This window comes from Curcuma longa, chromosome 10 (genome assembly GCF_044706935.1).
Source record: "Curcuma longa cultivar G26 ecotype Majalengka, Jawa Barat chromosome 10, ITB_CL_G26_1.1, whole genome shotgun sequence".
Taxonomy (NCBI): Eukaryota; Viridiplantae; Streptophyta; class Magnoliopsida; order Zingiberales; family Zingiberaceae; genus Curcuma; species Curcuma longa.
Window position 1 is genome coordinate 5,472,263 of NC_133870.1, and position 21,517 is coordinate 5,493,779.

At 38.7% G+C, this 21,517-nt stretch overlaps 3 protein-coding genes and 1 long non-coding RNA gene across 8 annotated transcripts; 1 reads left to right on the forward strand and 3 right to left on the reverse strand.

Annotated features, from left to right (window-relative positions):
- Positions 1-376: 376 nt before the first annotated feature.
- On the reverse strand, positions 377-3,801 carry LOC141836761 (uncharacterized). 2 transcript variants are annotated; one of them, XR_012602486.1, is made up of 4 exons: positions 3,613-3,801; positions 1,121-1,263; positions 957-1,045; positions 377-809 (listed from the first exon to the last, which is right to left on the reverse strand). It is a non-coding gene; the product is annotated as an uncharacterized LOC141836761 (long non-coding RNA). The 2 variants fall into 2 exon arrangements; XR_012602485.1 differs by lacking the exon at positions 1,121-1,263.
- A 211-nt stretch (positions 3,802-4,012) lies between these two features.
- LOC141836262 (uncharacterized) lies at positions 4,013-9,564 on the forward strand. Of its 4 annotated transcripts, none has more exons than XM_074723703.1 (11): positions 4,013-4,393; positions 4,978-5,052; positions 5,378-5,431; positions 5,652-5,730; positions 5,823-5,944; positions 7,378-7,461; positions 7,622-7,705; positions 7,867-8,018; positions 8,161-8,311; positions 8,647-9,000; positions 9,077-9,564. In XM_074723703.1, exons 1-10 carry the CDS (start codon positions 4,013-4,015, stop codon positions 8,956-8,958), a joined length of 1,494 nt encoding a protein of 497 aa, XP_074579804.1. In that variant the 3' UTR covers positions 8,959-9,000; positions 9,077-9,564. The 4 variants fall into 4 exon arrangements, with proteins under 4 accessions (XP_074579804.1, XP_074579807.1, XP_074579806.1 ...); XM_074723706.1 differs by having other exon boundaries at positions 9,083-9,564; XM_074723705.1 differs by having other exon boundaries at positions 9,106-9,564.
- A 1,011-nt stretch (positions 9,565-10,575) lies between these two features.
- On the reverse strand, positions 10,576-17,472 carry LOC141836414 (putative glucan 1,3-alpha-glucosidase). The gene is made up of 6 exons (XM_074723902.1): positions 15,846-17,472; positions 15,006-15,279; positions 14,791-14,926; positions 13,271-13,481; positions 12,982-13,188; positions 10,576-11,110 (listed from the first exon to the last, which is right to left on the reverse strand). Exons 1-6 carry the CDS (start codon positions 17,448-17,450, stop codon positions 10,742-10,744), a joined length of 2,802 nt encoding a protein of 933 aa, XP_074580003.1. The 5' UTR covers positions 17,451-17,472; the 3' UTR covers positions 10,576-10,741.
- A 1,624-nt stretch (positions 17,473-19,096) lies between these two features.
- Positions 19,097-21,416, reverse strand: LOC141836509 (uncharacterized). Its single transcript, XM_074724015.1, is given in 3 exon segments — positions 19,097-19,513; positions 20,725-20,856; positions 20,858-21,416. Coding segments are annotated over 3 exon segments (825 nt in total). The 5' UTR covers positions 21,392-21,416; the 3' UTR covers positions 19,097-19,354.
- Between the last annotated feature and the right edge of the window lie 101 nt (positions 21,417-21,517).

The window sequence follows — 21,517 nt, forward strand, 5'->3', positions numbered from 1 at the left end:
TTAAAATTCTACAGTTGGGAGACAATTAGTGATGGAAACCTTTAATTATGTTAAGAGATTAATATACTGATAGTGGGCATAATGATGAACTTCTAGTATGAAAAAGATAGTCAAGCCATGGAGATTAGCAATGTAGTTTACATAGATATCTTTTCATCTTCTTCACAAATTTAGTGTTACCTCAATGAGATGCTCAATGCTCATGGAAGAAGCAATGTGCCAAACCCTGCCAAAATTCAATGCATACGAGCAACAAAAGTTAGATTGTCCACTCAAATGTCAACCCATCATTTTCTTTGAATCCAAGTTGGACTTCCCAGAGATATCAGCAAGAATCACAATCAAGTAGGTTGCTAGTGTATAATGGTGCCAAACAGAACACTAGAGAAGACAAAAAGCAGACTAGCTTCCAGGCATTCCAGATAGATTGGATCTTGCCAGTAATGCAATTAAGTTTTTGAGTTACTACGATCTCATCAATCATGCTGTATAATGAATTTTTCGAGTTCCTACTGCCATTTTTATGAGATGAGCCTTACACAGGCACATCCTACATGCGCCACACCAATCTATGGATTACATTACCTGATCTCCAAATAGATTAGTATCTCCAGCATACTCATAATGTGAACTAATTCATCGATGAGTATGCTATCATATCCTTTAGGATCAGAAGATGCAAGCATTAGCCAGATCCAAGTCATTTGCAAATAATGGCATCGCATCTTGGTCCAATACCAGGGAAGGTCTTCATACTTCTGGGCAGATGAAATGTCACTTTTCCAACAAGGCAGCACTTCACAATCAACCTACATTAATGCAAATATATCAAGGACTGAGAGCCGGAACTAGAAAGAATAATTCTATTTCCAGTCATTAATTAGACAAACTTCAAAAAGACTGGGAGGTATTTCAAATGACTTAGAAGTTAACTGTAATGATCTGAAAAAACATGCCTGTACTTGCTCAAGAAGACGAAAATCAGCAGGGAATGATTTAAGTTTTTCGCCATCCGTTTGCAGATAGGAAATACCAAGCTTGATTTCTGGAAGTTCAGATAGCACATCAAGCTTGGTGAGATTGAGAGACAAAGAACCATTTATCTGGCAGGAATACTAACGCAACTATATCAAGCCAGCCATAGCAGCGAGGACAACCAGTTGTTGTTCCAAACTCCACAGCAACCCTAAAAAGGTCACCATCTTTACCCAAAACTTCAGTTGGAAATGGGCCAGAGCCAACCCGAGTTGTGTAAGCTTTCACCTACTTAACATTGAAGAACAATTTGATTATTGTGTGAGCTTTCACCATTCACAACCCAATCCTACCTTCCCAGTTAAGTTTGATTATTTGATAATCAAATATAATTCAAAAATTAATTCATTTCAAGTTGAACAAGAAAAACATCTACTTGTATAGTTTTGATACCATTTCAAGTTGGTGTGATGACCAAGAACTTGGAGGATTTAGTAGTGAACAATACCACAACAATACAAAATACAGAGAACTATTTGAGGAGAGTGTAGCACACGTACAAAACAGATGTAAGGGGGGAGAAATAATTTAATTTTAGAAATATTGACATTCTGCAACCAGCTTTAATTTGCAATATAAAGAGAAAATTTAGGTCAATGTTCTATCATCTATAACATTAACTAGATGTAATTGTATAATGATGAATCTCCTGGTAAAATAATATATATATTTGGAAAACAACATTACCAGATGGCAGCGATAAATCGAAATGGAAGCATGAATACTTCTCTCAATCTAAGAATATTGTATATGTTAATGAACATGTGAAGTCCAATTGCCCACACTGGGTTCTAGATAGATCTGTCATTCCCAACAGTGCAGCATTAAAAATGGAGGAAAATACGTGGGTGGAGATAGGAGACAGAGATTGAGGAAGAAGTATGCAAGGGTTGTAACGGATAAATAATTTATGTGTTTTAAAAGATTGAAATACATATAATAATTTACAACAAGCCAACCCATCTAACACACATAAATTGTTTATGTGTGGATAATCAAGGAGCAAACTTGTTTAAGACCAGAAGAAAGTTACACAACATCTGAAACCCATATTTAGCTATATGTCAGGTCACAAAGTGTAAAAAATAATCAACTCTTTTGTCAGCATATCTGAATGTTTGTTCAAAAACTCCTCTTGACTGAATGGATTAGGGATATGGAAGAAACGTGAACTCAAAACTGAATATAAGGCGACAAATCAAACAAAAAAAATCATTTCAGTTTGGTTCGGTTTTGGAATTTTCCAATATATTCAATTTTTGTCTGTCTTATCTGAATATTCCTATAAAATTGCTGTTGAGGAATTGCTTAGGGGTATGGAAGAAAACAAACTCAAACTTGGATATAAGAAGAAAAAAAATTGAACCCCCCAAAAATAATTTCATTTTGGTTGAATTCTGGATTTTTCAACATATATTGGATACATTATATTATCTAATATTTTATATAACTTTATATATAATATTATATTATATATTATGATATAATATATAACTTTATGTATAGTACATATAACTTCAGATTTTCAGGTTTTTCTACAAAGACCCAAATCCAAACACCACATATTTCAAAACCTTAACCCTACAACAAGAAATCCACATTTGGGTTGACTTTTCTATCCAGGCCAGTTTTCCATTTCAGTTTGAGGTTATTGACACTTCTATGTATAAATGATTAGTCAATTGGATATGTGCACCATTTGAGTAAAACTTATTGGTTAAGTTCAACTCTAATCCAATGTCAAAGTTCTTAGCATTCTTCATTCTTAAATTGCTATAGAAATTATCATATGCTTTGACTTCACCATACTTAAAATTTGGTCTAATGGTAACCAAGCTATATCGGTAAAGATTTCAACCAAAGGTCAAGATTTCGAATCTGTATAGTGTCACTATTGGGAGGGACTTAACCTTGTCGCTCTTGCACTGAATCTAATGTAGTGTGATTTAAGTATTATAAGTTATTTTCATCTCAACGTGTTTTCAATCTATAAAACATGTTTCTTTAACAAAAATAGTTTTTTCCCTTCAATTTCATCACTCTATTCCTGCAAATATGCCCTGTTGTTGACATCGCCATTCTCAACAATGGGTAAGGATCACTAGGGGCATGACATGAAGAACATAATCACTTATAATTATCAGGTATCTCCCTTCCTAACTACAGCTCACAAGGCATAATTACATCTCAAAATTCTCTTCATTTTTGTAACATTATCCTTAAATCCTTATCAACCACAATAACTACTACAGTTTACAACTAACTATTCATTTCTATAACACTATCCTCAAAGTCCTTATCCACCAGAATAACTACTATATTTTACAACTTCCCATTATATGAAATTTGGATCATCTATCATCTACTTCTTTAGTCTCTCCTCTCATCTTTTTCTATTGATTATGTTTGTTCTCCTACTGATCATCACTTTACCAATTCCAACTATTTTCTTAAATGTGTTCCTATACTTCCAAGTTTTTATCACCATGTACTAGCTACTTTACACTTGCTCAGTTCTACAATCCCCTTTTTGCCCACTTACCAATTGTCTGATAAAAAATAGGACAGAAACTTTACCTGGCACCGGGCAACGATATCAAAGCTCTTAGCGAGAATATCAACGAGTTTCCTTTGCCCTCGTCGCCTGAACTGACTTAGCGACGCCACACCCTGTCGACGGCGTCTCCGCGGCCGACCTCCTCAACGGCTGCGAGGGCTGCGGCGGGCACCACGGCTCTGGCCGATGGATCGATCTGTTACATCGGCTTTGGATTTGCGCCGGTGAACGGGAGTGGAAACCCTGAAATAGAAATACGGTCTTATTTTGTATTTTCAAAACATGAAGGGGCATTAAAGTATTTTGTAAAAATAAGGGTCATTTTATAAAAGAAACAAATTTCAGTAAATTTGGAGGGTAAAGTAAAATGTTACCTTGTTATCGTCTCGACTCTCAAGCGGAGTTGCGACGGCGACGGCGATGCGCAGAGCGACGGCGGCCCTCCCTCGGCTGCTCGCCAGACCTATTGTTTTCCCGCGTCCTCGCTTGACCTCCCTCCCTCCTTTAATCCCTCGAGCTCTCCCATGTTTGCGCCTCGGTTCCTCGCGGTCTCTTTCTTCTTCTTCTTCTTCTCCGGTCGCCACACTTGCCCCGTCGCCAACCGCTGGGGATCCTCCACGACCTTCGAGCGTATCCCATGCATACGCTGATCTGGAGCCTTATCTTGGATGCTCGATGCCGGGGAGGCGCCTCAGGGTCGCCGTCCTCCTCAGCGGAGGCGTCGATAGCAGCGTCGCCCTACGGCTCCTCCACGCCTCCGGACACGATATCACTGCTTTCTATCTTAAGATTTGGTTTCAGGTACTTTTTCCATTTCAACTTTTCTTCTCTACTCACCTTGCGTTTCGATGGATCGAGCTCTTTCACATCCCAGGCTGTGTTTAATTTATTAAAGTCTACATCTTGTAGTGATTTATGTTGTTTCTTACAATGGTCACTAGTAATTGCAAATTGGAGGCAATTTGAAGAAATTTGGACAACTAAAGAACATAAGGGTTTTCATTCGCATGTTCTTAACTGCCTGTCATCATTCAGAGAAGTAAACTAATAGCCTCTCGTTCTCTTGTAAAACACATTGGGGGAGGGAGGGCTTGAAAGGCTATTCCTTGTGTTATTTTCTATGGATATCCATAATAACGTTCTTCTAATCAAGCATTGATCTTATAATTATTAAATGGACCGATTCTAATTTGTATTTATAATTGACATATGGCGATTGAAATTTCCTTATGAGTATTACACCTTGCTGATGTTGTATCCTCAGGATCAAAACTTCTGTGTGAATGTTTTTTTGTGCGTGTGTATGTGTGTTACTACTTTCATGAAATACATATTCATGTCTATCAGACAACACAGTAGTTTTATTAATACATGTTTTTCTATAGGAAGATTTTGAAAACTTTTGGTCTGAATGCCCGTGGGATGAGGATATAAAATATGCTACCATCGTTTGTGACCAGGTGAGTTGCTTATTTTCTTTTCTCCCTATATGTGTAAGGTCAAGTTTACAGCAGTTACCTGTATCACCGATATTGAAAGAAAATTTCCTGTTTAACAATCAATTAAGAAATTCGAATAATGGTTTTGCTATGATCTATGAAATAGAAGTAATCAAGCTTTTTTTAGTCACCTCTTTCAGAATATGAACTAAAGTTTGTTTTTCCTTCATCTTGATTTTATGTTTAAAAGAAAAGGTGCAATGCCTCTTTAACTTATGTGCACTAAAGCATAGTTTGATGATGTTGCAAAAGGTCTCCAATCATGTGAGCTATTTTATTGACACAGGTTGATGTGCAATTTGAGGTGGTCCATTTAACAGATGAGTATTGGAAGAATGTGGTAAGCTTGTGCTGCTCTGCATCTGGTAACTAGTTTCTGAGCTCTAAAGTATATGCTGAAACTTGAAATGAGAATAATCTTGAATTTGAGCAATCAAGATATATATACCATGAATTTTGGTGATTCCTTTAATAGTTGTAGAACCAACAACATGATTACGTTGACTAATATCCAAAAATTCACCTCCAATACTCATGAAGTTGAACACTTACTGTCTTAGGTATCTCACATTATCAACGAGTATCGTAGTGGTCGAACACCTAATCCTGATGTTCTTTGTAATACAAGGATAAAATTTGGTACACAACTAACACCTTTTTAGTCAATTACCTGATTGTAATTTATGAGCTATTTTTTGAGTTTGAATAATGTCAAAGTTTATTTGTCTTAGGTGCTTTCTTGGAAGCCATTGGCAGTAGGGGGTTTGATTATGTTGCTTCAGGACACTATGCCCATGTTATCCACTCTTCTTCAAAAGATGGTCTTTCCATTCTGAAATTGTCAAAAGACATGGTACCATTTTGTAACTCCTGCTCAGTTTTTGTACAAGGCACTAAGCTAATTGATGTAGTTGTCCCGTTTTAAGTTCTTTCAGTAGGTTGAGTTATAAGCTTTGTATCCTTATGAACATGACAATTACTGTTAGATTGTTAAGAAATCTTTACTTTTGTATTCTTAATGAGGATTGACAAAGTTTTATTATATACAAAAACATGAATCATGTTTCCTAGGTGAAAGTCCAATCTACAGATGCTTTTATGTAGCTTCATAGTTGGCAATTTGTTAAAGAGACGCCTTGAAGTTTAATCTAAAATTTCAACAGCTATACTTTTTGCAAGTTGCTTGTTTTGTTTATCAAGCTTGTCATCCTTATATTTATTGCCTCAAATTTCAATCCTCATTAGTTTCCCTCCTACAGACAATTAGTTCTAGTGGTTGTGAAATGAAAGTTTTGCAAACATTTAATTGTATGCATGTTCCTCATATGATCTGGTCTACCTTATTGGATAGTACAGATTATCTATTGTGGCTTCTGCACAGTATGGTGTTGATATATTTATGGAATGGATAAGTTGATAATATACTGTCATTTATTCTTCATTGTTGTCAATATAAATAATTTTAATAATTTTTGGATATGGATTGTATATTCTCCCACATATATGTTATGCAATGTGTCGACCACATTGCACCTATATATAATTTTATCCTAGCATCAAAATTACTTAGTTAAATGTGTGAAGTTAGTAGTGTTGCAAAGAAAGTATGTAGGAGAAATCTAACCGACTTATATCATTCAAGGGATTTTCTAAAATGTTCTTACTAAATTGAGAATTTAAGAAATTGAAATTCTTTGTTCTCAGAACGTTGTTGTAGTAGACCCAGTATGCAGTAGCTCCATGCTACTTAATTTCCCTTTTCTTCACTGCACAGTATGTTCTCTTAATTCAGAAGTAAACACTGTAATAACTCAAATAGATATTAATTTTCTACGATGGATTTCATAATCTTATGTCAACTAAGCATTCATGTCAAATAAGCATGCAACAATAAAAAAACAAAATAATAGCATATTTGTCCCATCATCCGATAAAATATAAGGAGTTAAGGACTATATAAGAATATAAGATTAAGGAAACTATAAATGATATACTAATCCTAGTTCTATGTCCATATTGATAAACGATGGTGCCTTTGGAGTCCATTAGTAATTTCTGTTAATTGATTTTTCTTATCAGAATCAATATGCATAATATTTGTGCTATATACTAACCTGTCTGGCTGATTTTTCTGATAATTGATTTTCTTTGTGGGAATGAAAGGGAGATTTAAATGGTGAAATGTTTTCATTTCATGTTTGACACGATTATTAAGTTGATTAAGTAGATTGATTTATTTACCTCAAACATTATTAAGTTGATTTATTAAGCTAATCAATCTTGTAGGTCAAGGATCAAACCTATTTTCTTTCTCATCTATCCCAATCTCAGCTCAAAAAGCTTCTTTTTCCACTTGGATGTATCACAAAGGTAATATGACTCTAATTGATAAAGACCACTTGATATCTTAAATAATGATATTGAAAATTAATTATTTGCCTACATTGGGAATATATATGTGATCCATCTACCTTAACAAGTTTACTTTTTCCAGCCTTTGGTTGATATTATATTTGGTTGTTTGAAATAGGAAGAAGTGCGTCGGATAGCTTCTCTAATGGATCTACCAAACAAAGACAGAAAAGACTCCCAAGGGATATGCTTTCTTGGAAAGGTAAATAAGATACACCAATGAACAAAATACAAGGATTAAGTTGCCTTGAGGCCCAATAATGTTATATATCTTAGGTTTTGACAAGTGCTTCCCAATAATGTTATATATCTTTAGGTTTTGACAAGTGCTCTTATCCATGTTTTCTAAACCATTCCAAGTAGGTTAAGTTCAGTGAGTTTGTTGCAAAGCATATAGGGGAAATGGAAGGTATAATGCTTGAAGCTGAAACTGGAGATTACCTAGGAAAGCACCATGGGTTTTGGTTCTACACCATTGGTCAACGCCAAGGCCTGCGGCTTCCTGGAGGACCCTGGTATGCTGTATTGCTTCAGCATTACAATTGTGATAGAAATGCTTCTATTTTATTATCTGATATTCACTGCATCACATGATTCAGCTATAACTTATGGCTAATGTTTACCTCAGTTTCGTATTGCTTGAATCGATCATTGTAGGTATGTTGTTGAAAAAGATGTGCAGAACAATGTCCTTTTTGTATCAAGAAACTACTTTTCATTAGATAAAAGGCGGCGGACATTCCGTGTTGGATCATTGAATTGGTTTAGTGGCTCCTCTCCTATTAACGCTGAACAACTACAATGCAAGGTAAATGCTGAATCATGTCTCTCGCCTGTATAATATACTTTTTAAACTCGCTAGATTGCTTTACTCATGATTCTAATTTTGGTAGAATGTATTAGAATTTAAGGTCAAATATCAAGGTTGACGAATTGGTTGGTGTTCCACATGTAATTTCATATGATTTGATTAGAAAATCTTACTGAAGAAGACAGCAGTTTTCTAAAATTGGCTTTTAAGAATTCTGGCGAATCTTTGCTATTATGAAATATCCTCAAAGTAATTTATGCTTGGTTCAAAGTTCAAACTTCGAGTTTTTTTTTTCAAGTGTAAAAATACTGACAAAAGAAATTTACTATTAGGTCCGGCATGGTCCTGGTTTCTATGAGTGCAGCATTACAAGTGGATCAGGGATAAGTGGTGAAGAGAGTTTGGTTGTGCATCTATCCGAAGATGACCAGGGTTTGGCTGCTGGGCAATTTGCAGCTTTCTACCGCGACAAAGTGTGTGTAGGTTCAGGAGTTATTTTGGACTCCTGGGATGAAAAGTGCTTCCCCATTTGTTCAAGGGCTTTGGAGATTGCAAGGATGGAAGACAAGTCAAAACTTGGAAAACCAGTTAGAATAATGAACCTGGAAACGAGTAAAAATACAATTTGTCAATCAGAATGCTGATGACAGATTTGCAGGAGTATCAGATTTATGGCCCAGGCTCAGGTATTCATTTCTAAAAACTAATGTCCTTGCATGTTAGTTGTCTTAGCTTTGATTATTCTCCCCTATTTATTGGTAGCTGAAGCCTTTGGAAAGAATGGGGTGCAGGTGACTTGAACGATCATTTCGTACTTTTGTAGTCAAAATCCTGATACAAGATGAATTCCTGAAAGAGTCTTGATGGGTAAATCACCAAAAGTGTCAATTGTCATCGACATGCCACTGGAAGAGATTTAGGATTGCGCGACTAAATGCCCAAGTAATGTGGATCCTTGCATAGTAGAATGACTGGTAGAGCCCTTCATCAATTCATGAAGATAGCTGGTACACTTTGGAGGCTTCCACCAGTTGAAGGAGTTGTTGCCTCAAGTAATCTCTTCGTCCCCAAAAGAGTAGATTTCTGTATCATTTGCAGAATGATTGAAACTGCTTTCGGCAACTCATAGTTTGCTTTACTTAATTCAGCGTCGAATTCTATGTATCATATGTTTCGCTCACAAACTTGGTATTTAAGCAGAATGCCTTGAGTTCTTTTAAATAGGAATTGCTTGTGAGTTGCATGGTTTAGCAGAGTTCTGTTTCATCAATTCAGGTTTGAATTTTTCTTCTGTCAGGAACCTTTAAGCCCTTGGCTGATGAAAAACTTTCATAAGATCGAATCGGTCCGCTTCAAAATTAATCAGATCATAAATAGAATCATGTGATGGAAGACTGGGATCAAATAAAAGTAGATTCTGTCAATTGTTATGTACGAGTTTGATATTCTGCACGACTCTCTCGTGTGTGACACAGCGATCCATCGTCCATCACGCGATCACGTGCAGATCTGACTGTCCAAATGTGGAGAATGCACAATATTTCGCGCTCGACCCTGCCGCTGTCGCTGCGTCATCCGACCACCGCCGGCCTGGGTGCGATCGACGCGCCGCTCGCCAGTGCGTCGGCCGACATCGGATTCCGATCGGATTGTGCGATTGACGCGCAAATTGGCCGGAAATGCGGCCGGCAGCACGTCGGTGCAAATCGAAGTCGGACGACCAAATCGGTATGAGATCTGACCGAGGAAGGATCAAATGCGACCAGTCGGATTGTATCGGCCACCGCCGTCGCACGCCGATCCTTCCTCGGTCGGTCAATACACCGACAATCCGATCGAAATTTGGTCACCGACGAATCCGATCGAAATCAACGCCGATTTGGCCCGGCGAAACCGACGGACACCACTACCGGCCGCGTTTCCAACCAAATTACACCGGATTCTGACCACAATCCGATCAAAATCCAACACCGGCCGAAGCACCGACGAGTGGCGCGTCGATCGGGTCTGACCCGACGACCAACGGTGGTCGGACGGCGTGGCGAGGGCAACAGCAACAACGATGGGTCAGCTGTATCGTGCACGGAGTCGCGCAGCACGGATCGCACAGAATATCAAAACTCTTGTTATGTATATTAATGACTATATTTAATATATAATCAAATCAATTAAGACTCGATCGACAAAGCAGATAAAAGACTGAATTTATTAACTTGAAAAGGATGAAAACATAAATGTAGTCCAAATGAGAATGCAGGACGAAGATAAGCAGGAAGTAAAATCCAAATTTTCTACAAATACGATGTCTACATGAAGCAGGATTTGTGGAACCATAAAATGCATAAAACCAGAGCTAAGTTTCGAAAATTATACCGGTATATCTAAGAATAGTGTTAGCTGATCAACCAAAATTCATCACCAGCAAACCTATAATATCCTAATAGACCAGTCGTCTGCAACCCGAACGTTGGGCTTCCGGATTGTGCGCGCAATTGGCTTAGAACCTTTCCGGAGAGTGAGCGGACCAAGTTCGATGTTCATCTCATGATTTCCTGGTGCAGCCACTGCTTTTTTGGCTCCAGATGGTAGCCCAAGGAGTATAATTCTCTCAATGGTGCAATCTGAAGAGAATTTCTTCTCGCCTGCACGGGAAGGGCGGATGTCTATTGATGTTAGCCTATTATCGGCAAACACGAAACGGCGGTGGATGTAGGCTCCCTGCTCGAAGTCATAGCTTTTGCCATCGTCAATGTAGAGCTCCCCCTCCACAGCAAGTGAACCATTGAGAGCAATTACCTGGTACCACAATTCAGTTTCACAAGTTACTGGACAAACAACTGGAGTACTCTAAAGTGAGAAGAAGAAATAGCCCAACAACCGGAAGAGAAGGAAAGATAGTTGAGACATCTTAACATGAAAAATTTGCACCACAAACAAATCATTTATGATGGTTTCATAAGTATGAGTATAGAAAATAATTTTCTTAAAAAAATAAAAAGACAATGGAAACATGTGCGTAAGCGATCTGTCTTTCCCGACTCCAATGACCCATGCGATCTAGCCACCCTTCTGTTGGAACAAGGGTTCCTTGTAGGTAGGTTTGATCACATTATTTTGATAGTTTGACAATACAATTTAAGTTATATCGAGCTTGGACTTGAAGATCAAAGAAAAGTAAACTATGGATTATGCATGTTGTAATCTTGATTTTTGTTTCAAGGCTTAATATGCAACGATGTCGTGATTGCCTAGTAGGAGTTGACCACCTATAGTTGAAACATGAGACTTTGGAAGGAAGTCATGTTTGTTAGCGACTCAAATCATAAACCTTAAATGCATGTGACATGTAAGTGGTGGAAAGGTGTGTCAAGGATGCAAAGCATTGGGAAAACAAAATATTTTTGTGTGAGCAACAATTGACTAGAAGCATTTCATTCAGCTTGAGACAAGTAGTTTTCAATCGACTGGTGATACAACCATTATAGTCTAAAATCGACATTGTAGTGGTCAGCTAGAGGCGTCTAGTAAGTAAACATTGGAACCTCAGGTATAAGCTCTTATAAAGTTCAGAACTAACTGAAATAATCTAATTCTCCTGTGATTGAGTTGTTCAAGTGTTTAAAGAAATCAAAGAGCAAAAGATTGGAAGACTTCTTGGAGAAACCATTCTTTCCTCGTGGTTGAGCTTAACCACATTCTAGTCCCTTGTAATCCGATGTAAAATACCAGTGGGTTTGCAACACTTGAAAACCATACAATTTGTACTGAATAAAATGATGAAAACACGTCTACATAGGAAAGAAAAGGCAGGGACATGGGAAAACCAAGCAACACTCCTCTCTTGTAAGGTTACGAGGACAAAAGATGTGATTGCCACTAAAGCAAGAGCAGTCCAGTTTCAGAGTTTCTATTCCTGATCTCAGTGTTGTTGTGTCACAAACTATTTACAACTTTCAAAGATTGAGTTTGAATGTAGCCATGAGTGGTCAGCTTGCACAAGGAACTATAAGTAACACAGAATAAAAGCCTACGTGTATTTGTATATATCTAAAAAGAATAAGAATACAAGACAAAGTGATTTTTTTCCAATCTAAATTCCTTTTAGTATAAAAAGGATCCTTTCCCCGGACCCCGCATGGCGGGAGCTTCGTGCATCGGGCTGCCCTAAATTCCTTTTAGTATAAAGCTGAAACACTACCAGCTCACTTATGACAATTTATCATAGCAAGATTACCATGTCTCATCCTGAAGGAACACATTAGCACTTCCATCTTGGGGCAACGAGATATTACATCCTGTGTATGTAATGGTCTGGCCAATTACACATTTGCAATAGATGTAAGTTTCATATGATGGAATACTTATGCATTACCATTTTTTGGAACATAGCCCAATGGTTAGGAACTTTTTACAATCTTCCCCAGTTAAATTCTTGGAGTTAGCAATGATGCAAATATTGCATATAGATAATTAAAAACCATCAAATGTTTTGTGAGCATCCTTTGTGGTTAGGTTAATAGTGGTATAGTAGGTTTAGTCTTCTGCTTCTTGATTTAGGGGTTAACAGTATCTAACACAAAAATGTTTCAGAAGTAACTATAGCAGAAACCAGATTCTAACTAAATAGATAAAAGAGATAAGGCATATTTATTTGTATAATAATATACCAATGTGTAAGGATCATTGACCATCTGGGTGGAACTTCGCCTGAACCTGTCCTTTCTGGGAATAATAGTACCAGCTCTCTGGAAACTGGGTATACTATCTTCTGAAGCATCCAGTTTGAGTGAGACACCGCCATCAGACTTGACTCCATTTCTCAAATTAAACCAAGATGCTCCAGCAGGCAAATAAACTGATACTGACTTTTGATTCTGTCCAGTAACAAAAAAAGAAGAATTGATTACCTAGCCAACTCATATCAATAGAGGAGGCATATGCATGAATCATGTATACCTTCTCATAAACACCCTGGACTAACAGACTTGATCCAACCATGAAAGCCTCACCATTGTCATATGTTTCTTTATCAGCAGGAAATTCCAGCCACAAAGGACGCATGACTGGAATGCCACTTGTAGCAGCCTCTCTAAATAGTGTGTAGTAGTATGGCAATAATGAGTACCGGATATGTATTGCCTCTCTCATCAAAGCAGTATTTTCCTCTCTGGATTAATCAGAACAAAAGGTTACATGTGTCATGCTGTGTAAAATCAATTACGTTACAAAAAATATAGTGCACATGAGTAGGTACAACGCAAATTTCATTTACTAAACTGCCTTATTCAGAACCTGGTTAGAAGCGGATTCAGTTTTGTAGTCTACAAGTTGATGAAAACTAGGCAAATCAGGTTACCAGATATGATTTCAAGATTTAAACAAATAATCCATAGAGAGAAATAGCTACATGTTTTTTTAAAACAAAATATCATTGTGCAATAGAATTGTCTCAACAATTTATGGAAATAAAACTGTCAATTGAGTCTCAAGCCAGGTTGGAAAAAAGTTGGCAACCAACATAAAAAGTATCTTAACCTTACGAAGTTGATCCCATGTAATTGAAACAAACATGGCTTCTTATTGTTGTGATGTAGAGAATAATTGGGTGCTACTGTCATGACAAGTAATTAGACATGAGACCATCTAGATGTTGTGCATATTTCCTGAAGAATTCAGCTAAGAAGGATAGTGAGAATCATACCATATGATTAAGAAAAGCTAATACATTCAGATCCTTTTCTTTTCATAAAATTCTCTAAGAACCAACCAAGATTAGCACAATCTCTATTTCGATTCAGATCTAATTTCCAGAAGTTTCTCAGTGATGTTAGTGCCAATGACTATTTTCAAAACTACAAAGCATTAACCTCCTGAAAGCACATATACACAATTCTATGCCAAATCTAGTATGCCAGCTTAGAATGCTTTTGGGCCAGTCCTTGAAGCCTTTAACAGTCCTTATTCTTTGGATATAGAACTACATAAAAGTTTGCTGAAACATAGCCCAAACTTTTTTGTTATTTTCTGATGAAAATTTCGCAGTAAATCAATTCAACTTACAACAAAGCTTAAATGTCGGATATCTTGAGTACAGACGGCTAAGCAGCAAACTTAGATAGACTGGACATATAAGGACCTATAAACTCACCAGAACTTGGCCAAATTACAAAATAGTCATAAAGTATCTTAAGATAAATGAATCCTAGAGACAAGAATATATTAACTGAGTAACAAAAAATCACCATAGGCCTTTGCCTTGCTAGAAATTTGCACATTGTTAAAGTTAGAAAAATTCCAGAGCTTAAGAGCAATAGAATATGAAACTGGGGCATTTTAGCAAAAATCTATAAATGAATAGAACAAAATATGCCTAATTATCACAAAGGGACCCATTATGGTTAGCATACATAAGCTTTAAAAAAAGTGTTAGGTATTGCATCTAGATTGGACAATGCAACAAAGTAACTGATGAATACCCAAATAGCCAAGGTTCTCGTCGCTTGGTGTCATGATGTGCATGGCCTCTGAAGAATGGATAATAAGCACCAAGCTGGTACCATCGTACTAACAAATCTACTTCGGGGTTGCCAAAAAACCCTCCAACATCAGCACCTGTGACATTATCTTGGTTTTAAGAAAACTGGTATAAACTATTCAACATGCATCAAGCACTGAGTTGAAAATTACTTACCAGAAAATGACATGCCATTAAGACCAAGGTTTAGGATCATTGGAACAGAAACTCTGAGATGATCCCAATCTGCTGAATTATCTCCAGTCCAGATTGCCCCATACCGTTGACTTCCAGCAAAAAAGGCTCTTGATAACACGAATGGCCTGTCTTTTCCATTACCCCTCTTTAAGAGTCCATCAGCTGTAGCCATATGGAAATAGTAACCATATGCATTGTGTAATTCTCGATGCTCTACCTGCCCATGATGTATGGCATCCCTGGGCATGGTTACCTAATAAAGATGGATATGATTAGAATATAAAATTTATTTGCAAACCTTGCGAGACATGGGGCTCAAGGCTAAAATTTAAATTTAACTACTAGAAAAATCTGCAACTATGGATTAAAGTCTGATGATTGAGCAACTAAGCTGAAATTGTAACCTGAGGAAAAACTACTGATGACCAACAAAAGACTTCAAATTTCTGGAAAGAAACAAAAACAAAGAAAAAAAAAGAATAAAATTTGTGTCTAAATGGCCTCAGCTATCATGTATCCCTACACTTTCACTTTGATGTAAAGATAATGGAGCTTTCAAGTGTTGGCCTAGAACTTTACATTGCATTTAGTAGTCAACCTGAACGAGAATGAAATACTAGGCACAGAAAGCAAAAAAGTAGACAAAGAAAAGATGAATGCAAAATCATTAATTATGCCCGATTAATAGTTTGTACCCCTACTAAATGATAAATATTAATTAATCATCTCTGACCTGTAACCAAGATATTATGAAACAAAAAAAATGTTTCAAGTGGTAGTTATAAACATAGAACTAAAAGAACAAAATATCATGATTACCTCAGGACCATTGAAGACTGAAGGCTCATTCATGTCATTCCATATATATAATGATGCCGTTGAACCAACATAATTCTTGTAAGAGAATTTGTCAGCCCACCACTCTCTTATCTCTGGGTTCAACATATCAGTATACGATGAGGACCCTGGCCAACACCATCCATCAAAATCATTCCCTGATGCATCTTTGACGTAGTAACCCTTCTCAGTTGCCTCTTTATGCACATAAAAGGAATCATCCCGCTTAATGTGAGGGTCGACGATTGTCACCATGTGCCTCCCTTTGGCAGCCAACTTCTTCTGCATCTCCTCAGGATGTGGGAACAGCATCCGATCCCAAGTGAAGTATCGCTTCCCATCAGTATGTTCTATGTCGAGCCACAAAACATCATAAGGTATATCATGTTCGTCAAAAGCAGCATCCACAGCTGCAACATCCTCTTCATCCCTGTAATTCCACCTGCATTGGTGATACGCCACAGCAAACTCCTGTGGCATGGCCTGAGTCCCCGTCACAGACGCGTACTGTTTCAGCACGTCTTTTGGGCCTGGACCAACGAAGAAAAATGCATCTACCACTCCAGCCTCGCTCATCCAAAATGTGTCGATCCTCCCAGCGTTCGGCGCGGCAGAATCATCCCACCCAGGCGCGAGGACATCAATCTGCATCTCGGCAGCGTTAAGCCAGAAGAATCCGGAGGTCGAACGGGTGCCATGGGAGAGCATGAATGGAATGGAACCGTAGATGCCGAATGGGGAATCATGGAGGTATTCGAAGACGTCGAGGTTGAAGAGGCGGTAGGGTTCGGATTCGTCTACCCCAGGGCCTCTCGTCGGGCGCAGCGAAAGTGACGGAGAAGCGTGCTCGGGGATCCCGTACACAAAATTAGCACCGTGGAATGAAACATCGAAGCTTATCGACTGCGGGCCGTGAGGCCGCGAGTCAGTGTGGCTTCGAAAGCTTTCCGCCCAGTCTTCACCTTCTTTCTTTTCCCTCAGCTGCTCGTAATCGAACAACCCGTGGGAGTTAAAGGAGAGGACGGGCTCGCCCTCAGAACCAGTACGGCGGACGACGATCTCGAAAGGGTCGTGGCGGAGAATGCCCTCGAATCCATCGGCAAGGTAGAAGGAGGTGGCGGCGACACCGGAGGGGGACGACAGGCGGGCGAGCCAGAGGCGGCGATCCTCGAGATCGGGAAGGAGGACATCAGGAAGGCGGAAACGGCGCTTGGGAGTCGGCGCGGAGGACGGATCCTCATCGATCTCCAGGCGTAAGATGCCCCCATGGTAAACGGAGAGGCGGAAAAGGAGAGGCCGCTGGGCGGCGTCGTCAACGGCGGCTTCGGCCGAGGGATCCTCGTCAGTGACCTGGCGGATGGAAGGGGAGGGGACGAGGCGACCGGACACAGAGCCATCGGAAAGGGATACGTCGGAAACGGAGAAACCAGGCAGCGAGTGAGGGGCGCGGGTACGGGCGCGCTTGCAGAAGGGGGTCTGCTTGCAGGATCGGAATTCCTCCTTCTTCCAGGCGGCCACCGGCGAGGAAAAGACAAGGAGCAGAAACAGCAGCACGGGGGCCGCCGATCGGCGGTCTGGCGAGGTCATGGAGGCCGGTGCTGCAGGCGACGGCGACAGATGGAGAGGGAAATGCTCCTCGCACCATGAGAAGAAGGGTTAGTAGTTCTCCAGGAAGATAGATTTGCGGGTCGGATCCGCTAAAAACAATCGGATCGAATTATTTCTATAAATAGTTAAAAGATCATGATCGATAGCGATAGCGGGCTTCCGGTCCAAGAACTCGGGAGAAAAAAGCCCGCTAACTTCAAGCCTGTCGCTGTTCCGGACGCCGGTTGTGTCCTCGTCGGCGAGGACCAACCGAGCGGAGGAAGTGACTGCGCCGCTGGGCGTGGGCGGCGCCGCTGTCCCTGAGATCGTCTCCGTTTGCCCTGCTTCCAGTCAACGCCAGGAAATGCAGGTCCAATTCTAAAGCGGAGTCGTGTCTGACATGTACAAGGGGTTAGGGTTTAGGGATGTTAAAACGGAAAGACTTATGTTGAATCGAAAAACATTTTTAAAATTTTGATTTTTAATTTTTTATACATTTTAATATTACTAGCATACAAAATAAAACTAAGTTTCATGAATAATTAGGAATCTATTGTCTTAATTCGAAAAAAAATATTTGAATTGATTTGATTAAGTTACTAAGTCTGGCTTGAGTTTGATTTCAAACTTAAAAATATTATGGAATTGAACTTACGCTTAACAATATTTGATTTGTGAAGACTCGTATATGTATAAAATTATATTATATATATAGGACATTTGCTTTGTGCACCTCTTCGTATGGGTGAGCTTCGATTCGATTATTTCAGAATTTTAATTTTTTAAAAAAATTCAATTACTACTGAATAAACTAAATTAATTAAAATAAAAAAATAATCAATAAATTTCTAATTAAGTGAAATTATAAATCCTTAACTAATTAATAAAACTTCAATAATATTTTTAAAAATTCAATTATTTTAATTAATTTGATTTTTGACCAAATTAATTAATATATTATCGGTTCAATTTATTTAATTTTTTAAAAATTTGATCGGTTCAATTAGTTAAAAAAATTTGATTCAGTTAGATTATGTTTAATTCAATTTGATTCAATTTTAATCAATTACTCAATCCTACCCATCCACAACTCAGGAGATGCTCGGATCACTTTCAAACGTCCCGAGATGCCCCCAATGCGATCTTAGTCGTGGATATTACACACATGAAAAAACACTTGTACATCTTCCCCTACAAATCACGTCTAAGTGCACATCAAAATGCCCGAAAGTGATTCAGACATCCTACGCACTCTTTTCTTTAACAAAAAGTGAAATCCGTCATTCCAATAGCCCCTCACAATCAACTCCACGACCATCTATGAAAAAATAAATCATAAAAAAACTACAATTGACTATGACGATATCCTATGCACTCAATTATAAATAGATATCACACACAAGATGACACAAGATATCAAAGTATATAGCTCAAACTAAGCTAAACTCTAACTTAAGAATTAAAATTTGAATCAAACTCAAACTGAACTAGAGCTTAAAAAAAAATGAACCGAGCTGAGCCCATACCTCTTACCGGAGCACAATTCAATTACACCCCGATGAATAACCACATTCCTTCGTGTCACTTTCAAGATGTAACTCAAATTCTCAACCCACTTTTACTATATGGTTTGATTTATTCGATAATTACATGAAAGGATATAAACCATTATCAGAATCAATTGTTACGACACTTGAAAGAGATAAACACGCTCAGAAATATCGTCTATGCCAAAAGGAAGCACGTCATGGATTGTAGGATTGCCACACCCAAGCAACAAACTAAACCAATACATAAAATTCAGGAGATAAACAAACAAGGGTTCCAAGTCCTTAACTCACTATTTAAACATAATTGTTGGAGATAAAGAGGTCTCTGGTAGGGAAAACTGACTTCTTGAGATCCTAAGCTTCAATCCTCTCGGTGCTCTCGATGAGAATCGCCTTGGTCGGCTTGGCGAGCAAGTCGGTGTACTCCTGGAAGGGAGATTTGCTGAAGCGAGTCTCAAGCCACAGGTCAGGAGTGAGGAACCCATAGGTCTTCATGAGACAATCAAACGTAGCCTGCAAAGAAATAAAAACATCAGGAGCAAAAATGTAAATAGTTGTAGCTCTATTATCAATATCTCATATATTATTTATGACATCCCGCAAGATTATAGCATCGAAAAAAAAAAGAATTTCCCAGAAGAAAATGGTATTCCGTATGTTTGTCACTATTGTTAGAGATCTTTCTACATGAATCTTGCAACTATTAGAGATCCCCTACATGATTATATTATCTCACAGAACAATATTAGTAATGTCACTAATTGCATTCAAATTAATTAAACTATTTTTTTAGTGTATTGATTAATATTTCTTTGATCTTCCTTTAGCTCTTAGAGGTTTCACTCTGATAAATTCAACTTTTCTAACAAAAATATATTGATTGTCTTTTAACATGTCAATACCAAATCTTCTCTCATTTTATGAGTTACTGGTGGCACCTAATTACTCTAGAATATAAGTATTTTTTATTCAATCATTTCTAATCTCTGCACATTCGCATTCCCGTTCCGAATTCATCTATGAAACAAAATCTTTTTATGTGTTCTTTTCGATTGGTCCAACTCCAATTGATAAATGATAGAGACTCACAATACAAGTGTGAAAGTTTCTTCTATACTTGAGGGACACAACGAAAACATAGGACTCCATAAGCTTCTCCCTATTTCTATCTCTCATTTTTCATCCTATTCTCTTTCTGAAAGTAAATATTAAAAACCATGAGATCAACAAAGTCTAAATTGTACTACCTTCTTTATCTCTAGCAAAATCCAAATTATACAACCTTCACTCATAAATCATAAGTATACCATATACCATGAATGATTTCATCAAGGCTCTCCCAAAACACTCTTTTGATTTGGTTATTTGATCCTAGTTAAGGAGAAAGCAGTTATAATATTTACTATCTCATTTCTGAAAATCAATTTTCACACAACAATTTCATCTAGAGATTTCTTAACTCTGTCAGCCCCTTATCTAATTAATATTTATCAAAAAATAAATAGAATATCAAACCTAAAGCATGCATAATTAGGTGAATATGTAAACGATATTGGTTGTTTTCCATTAGTTCAACATTTTTTATGCTAGTGCAATAGCAAGGAAGAGGACCCTTCTCCAAAAATCCCGTTCTAATTCAGTACGATAAAGATTTTGGAGTACACTTGATCATAAACCTTCAAGACGAACATATAAAAATTAATAAAATCAATGAAAAAACTGACCTTGACAAAGTTTCCAAGAGTCTTTGTCGAACCACGGGATGAAGTGTACACGTCCTCGATTCCAGCAAACTGAAGAACCTTTTTCGGAACGCGAGCAGCAACAATCCCTGCCCCTCTCGGCGCAGGAACCAGAGCGGACAGTGACTGATCCGCACTTCCCAGTAACCTTGCACGGAACAGTGTGAGGCTTCCCGATCTTGTTCCCCCAGAATCCCCTCCTCACAGGAACCACTGAAAGCTTAGCCAGGATGATTGCGCCTCGGATAGCCGTGGCGACCTCCTTGGCACACTTGACGCCGAGGCCGACATGGCCGTCGGAGTCACCGACGACTACAAAGGCCTTGAAGCGGGTGCGCTGTCCGGCGCGAGTCTGCTTCTGCACAGGCATGATCTTCATGACCTCGTCCTTGAGGCGGCCGCCGAGGAGAGTATCTACAATCTGGTGCTCCTTGACAGGGAGGGAGTGGAGGTAGATCTGCTCGAGGCTGGTGATCTTCCCCTCCTTTACGAGGCGACCAAGCTTGGTGACGGGCACCCACTTCTCCTCCTCATCGCGCCGCCCGCCGCGTCGCCCACCGCGACCGCGGTCGCCGCGGCCCCGATCCCCGCGGCCCCGCCCAAATCCACGGCCAAAGCCTCCACGGTCTCCAGCGCCACGCTCCGCCATGAGGGATCTCCAGACAACAAATTGCAGTGATGGAAAAGAAAACGGCGGATAAGCCCGCAACGAAAGGTCTTTTATAGTACAGGACTCCTAGGGTTTCCTCTGAGTTACCACCGCAAGATTGGAAAT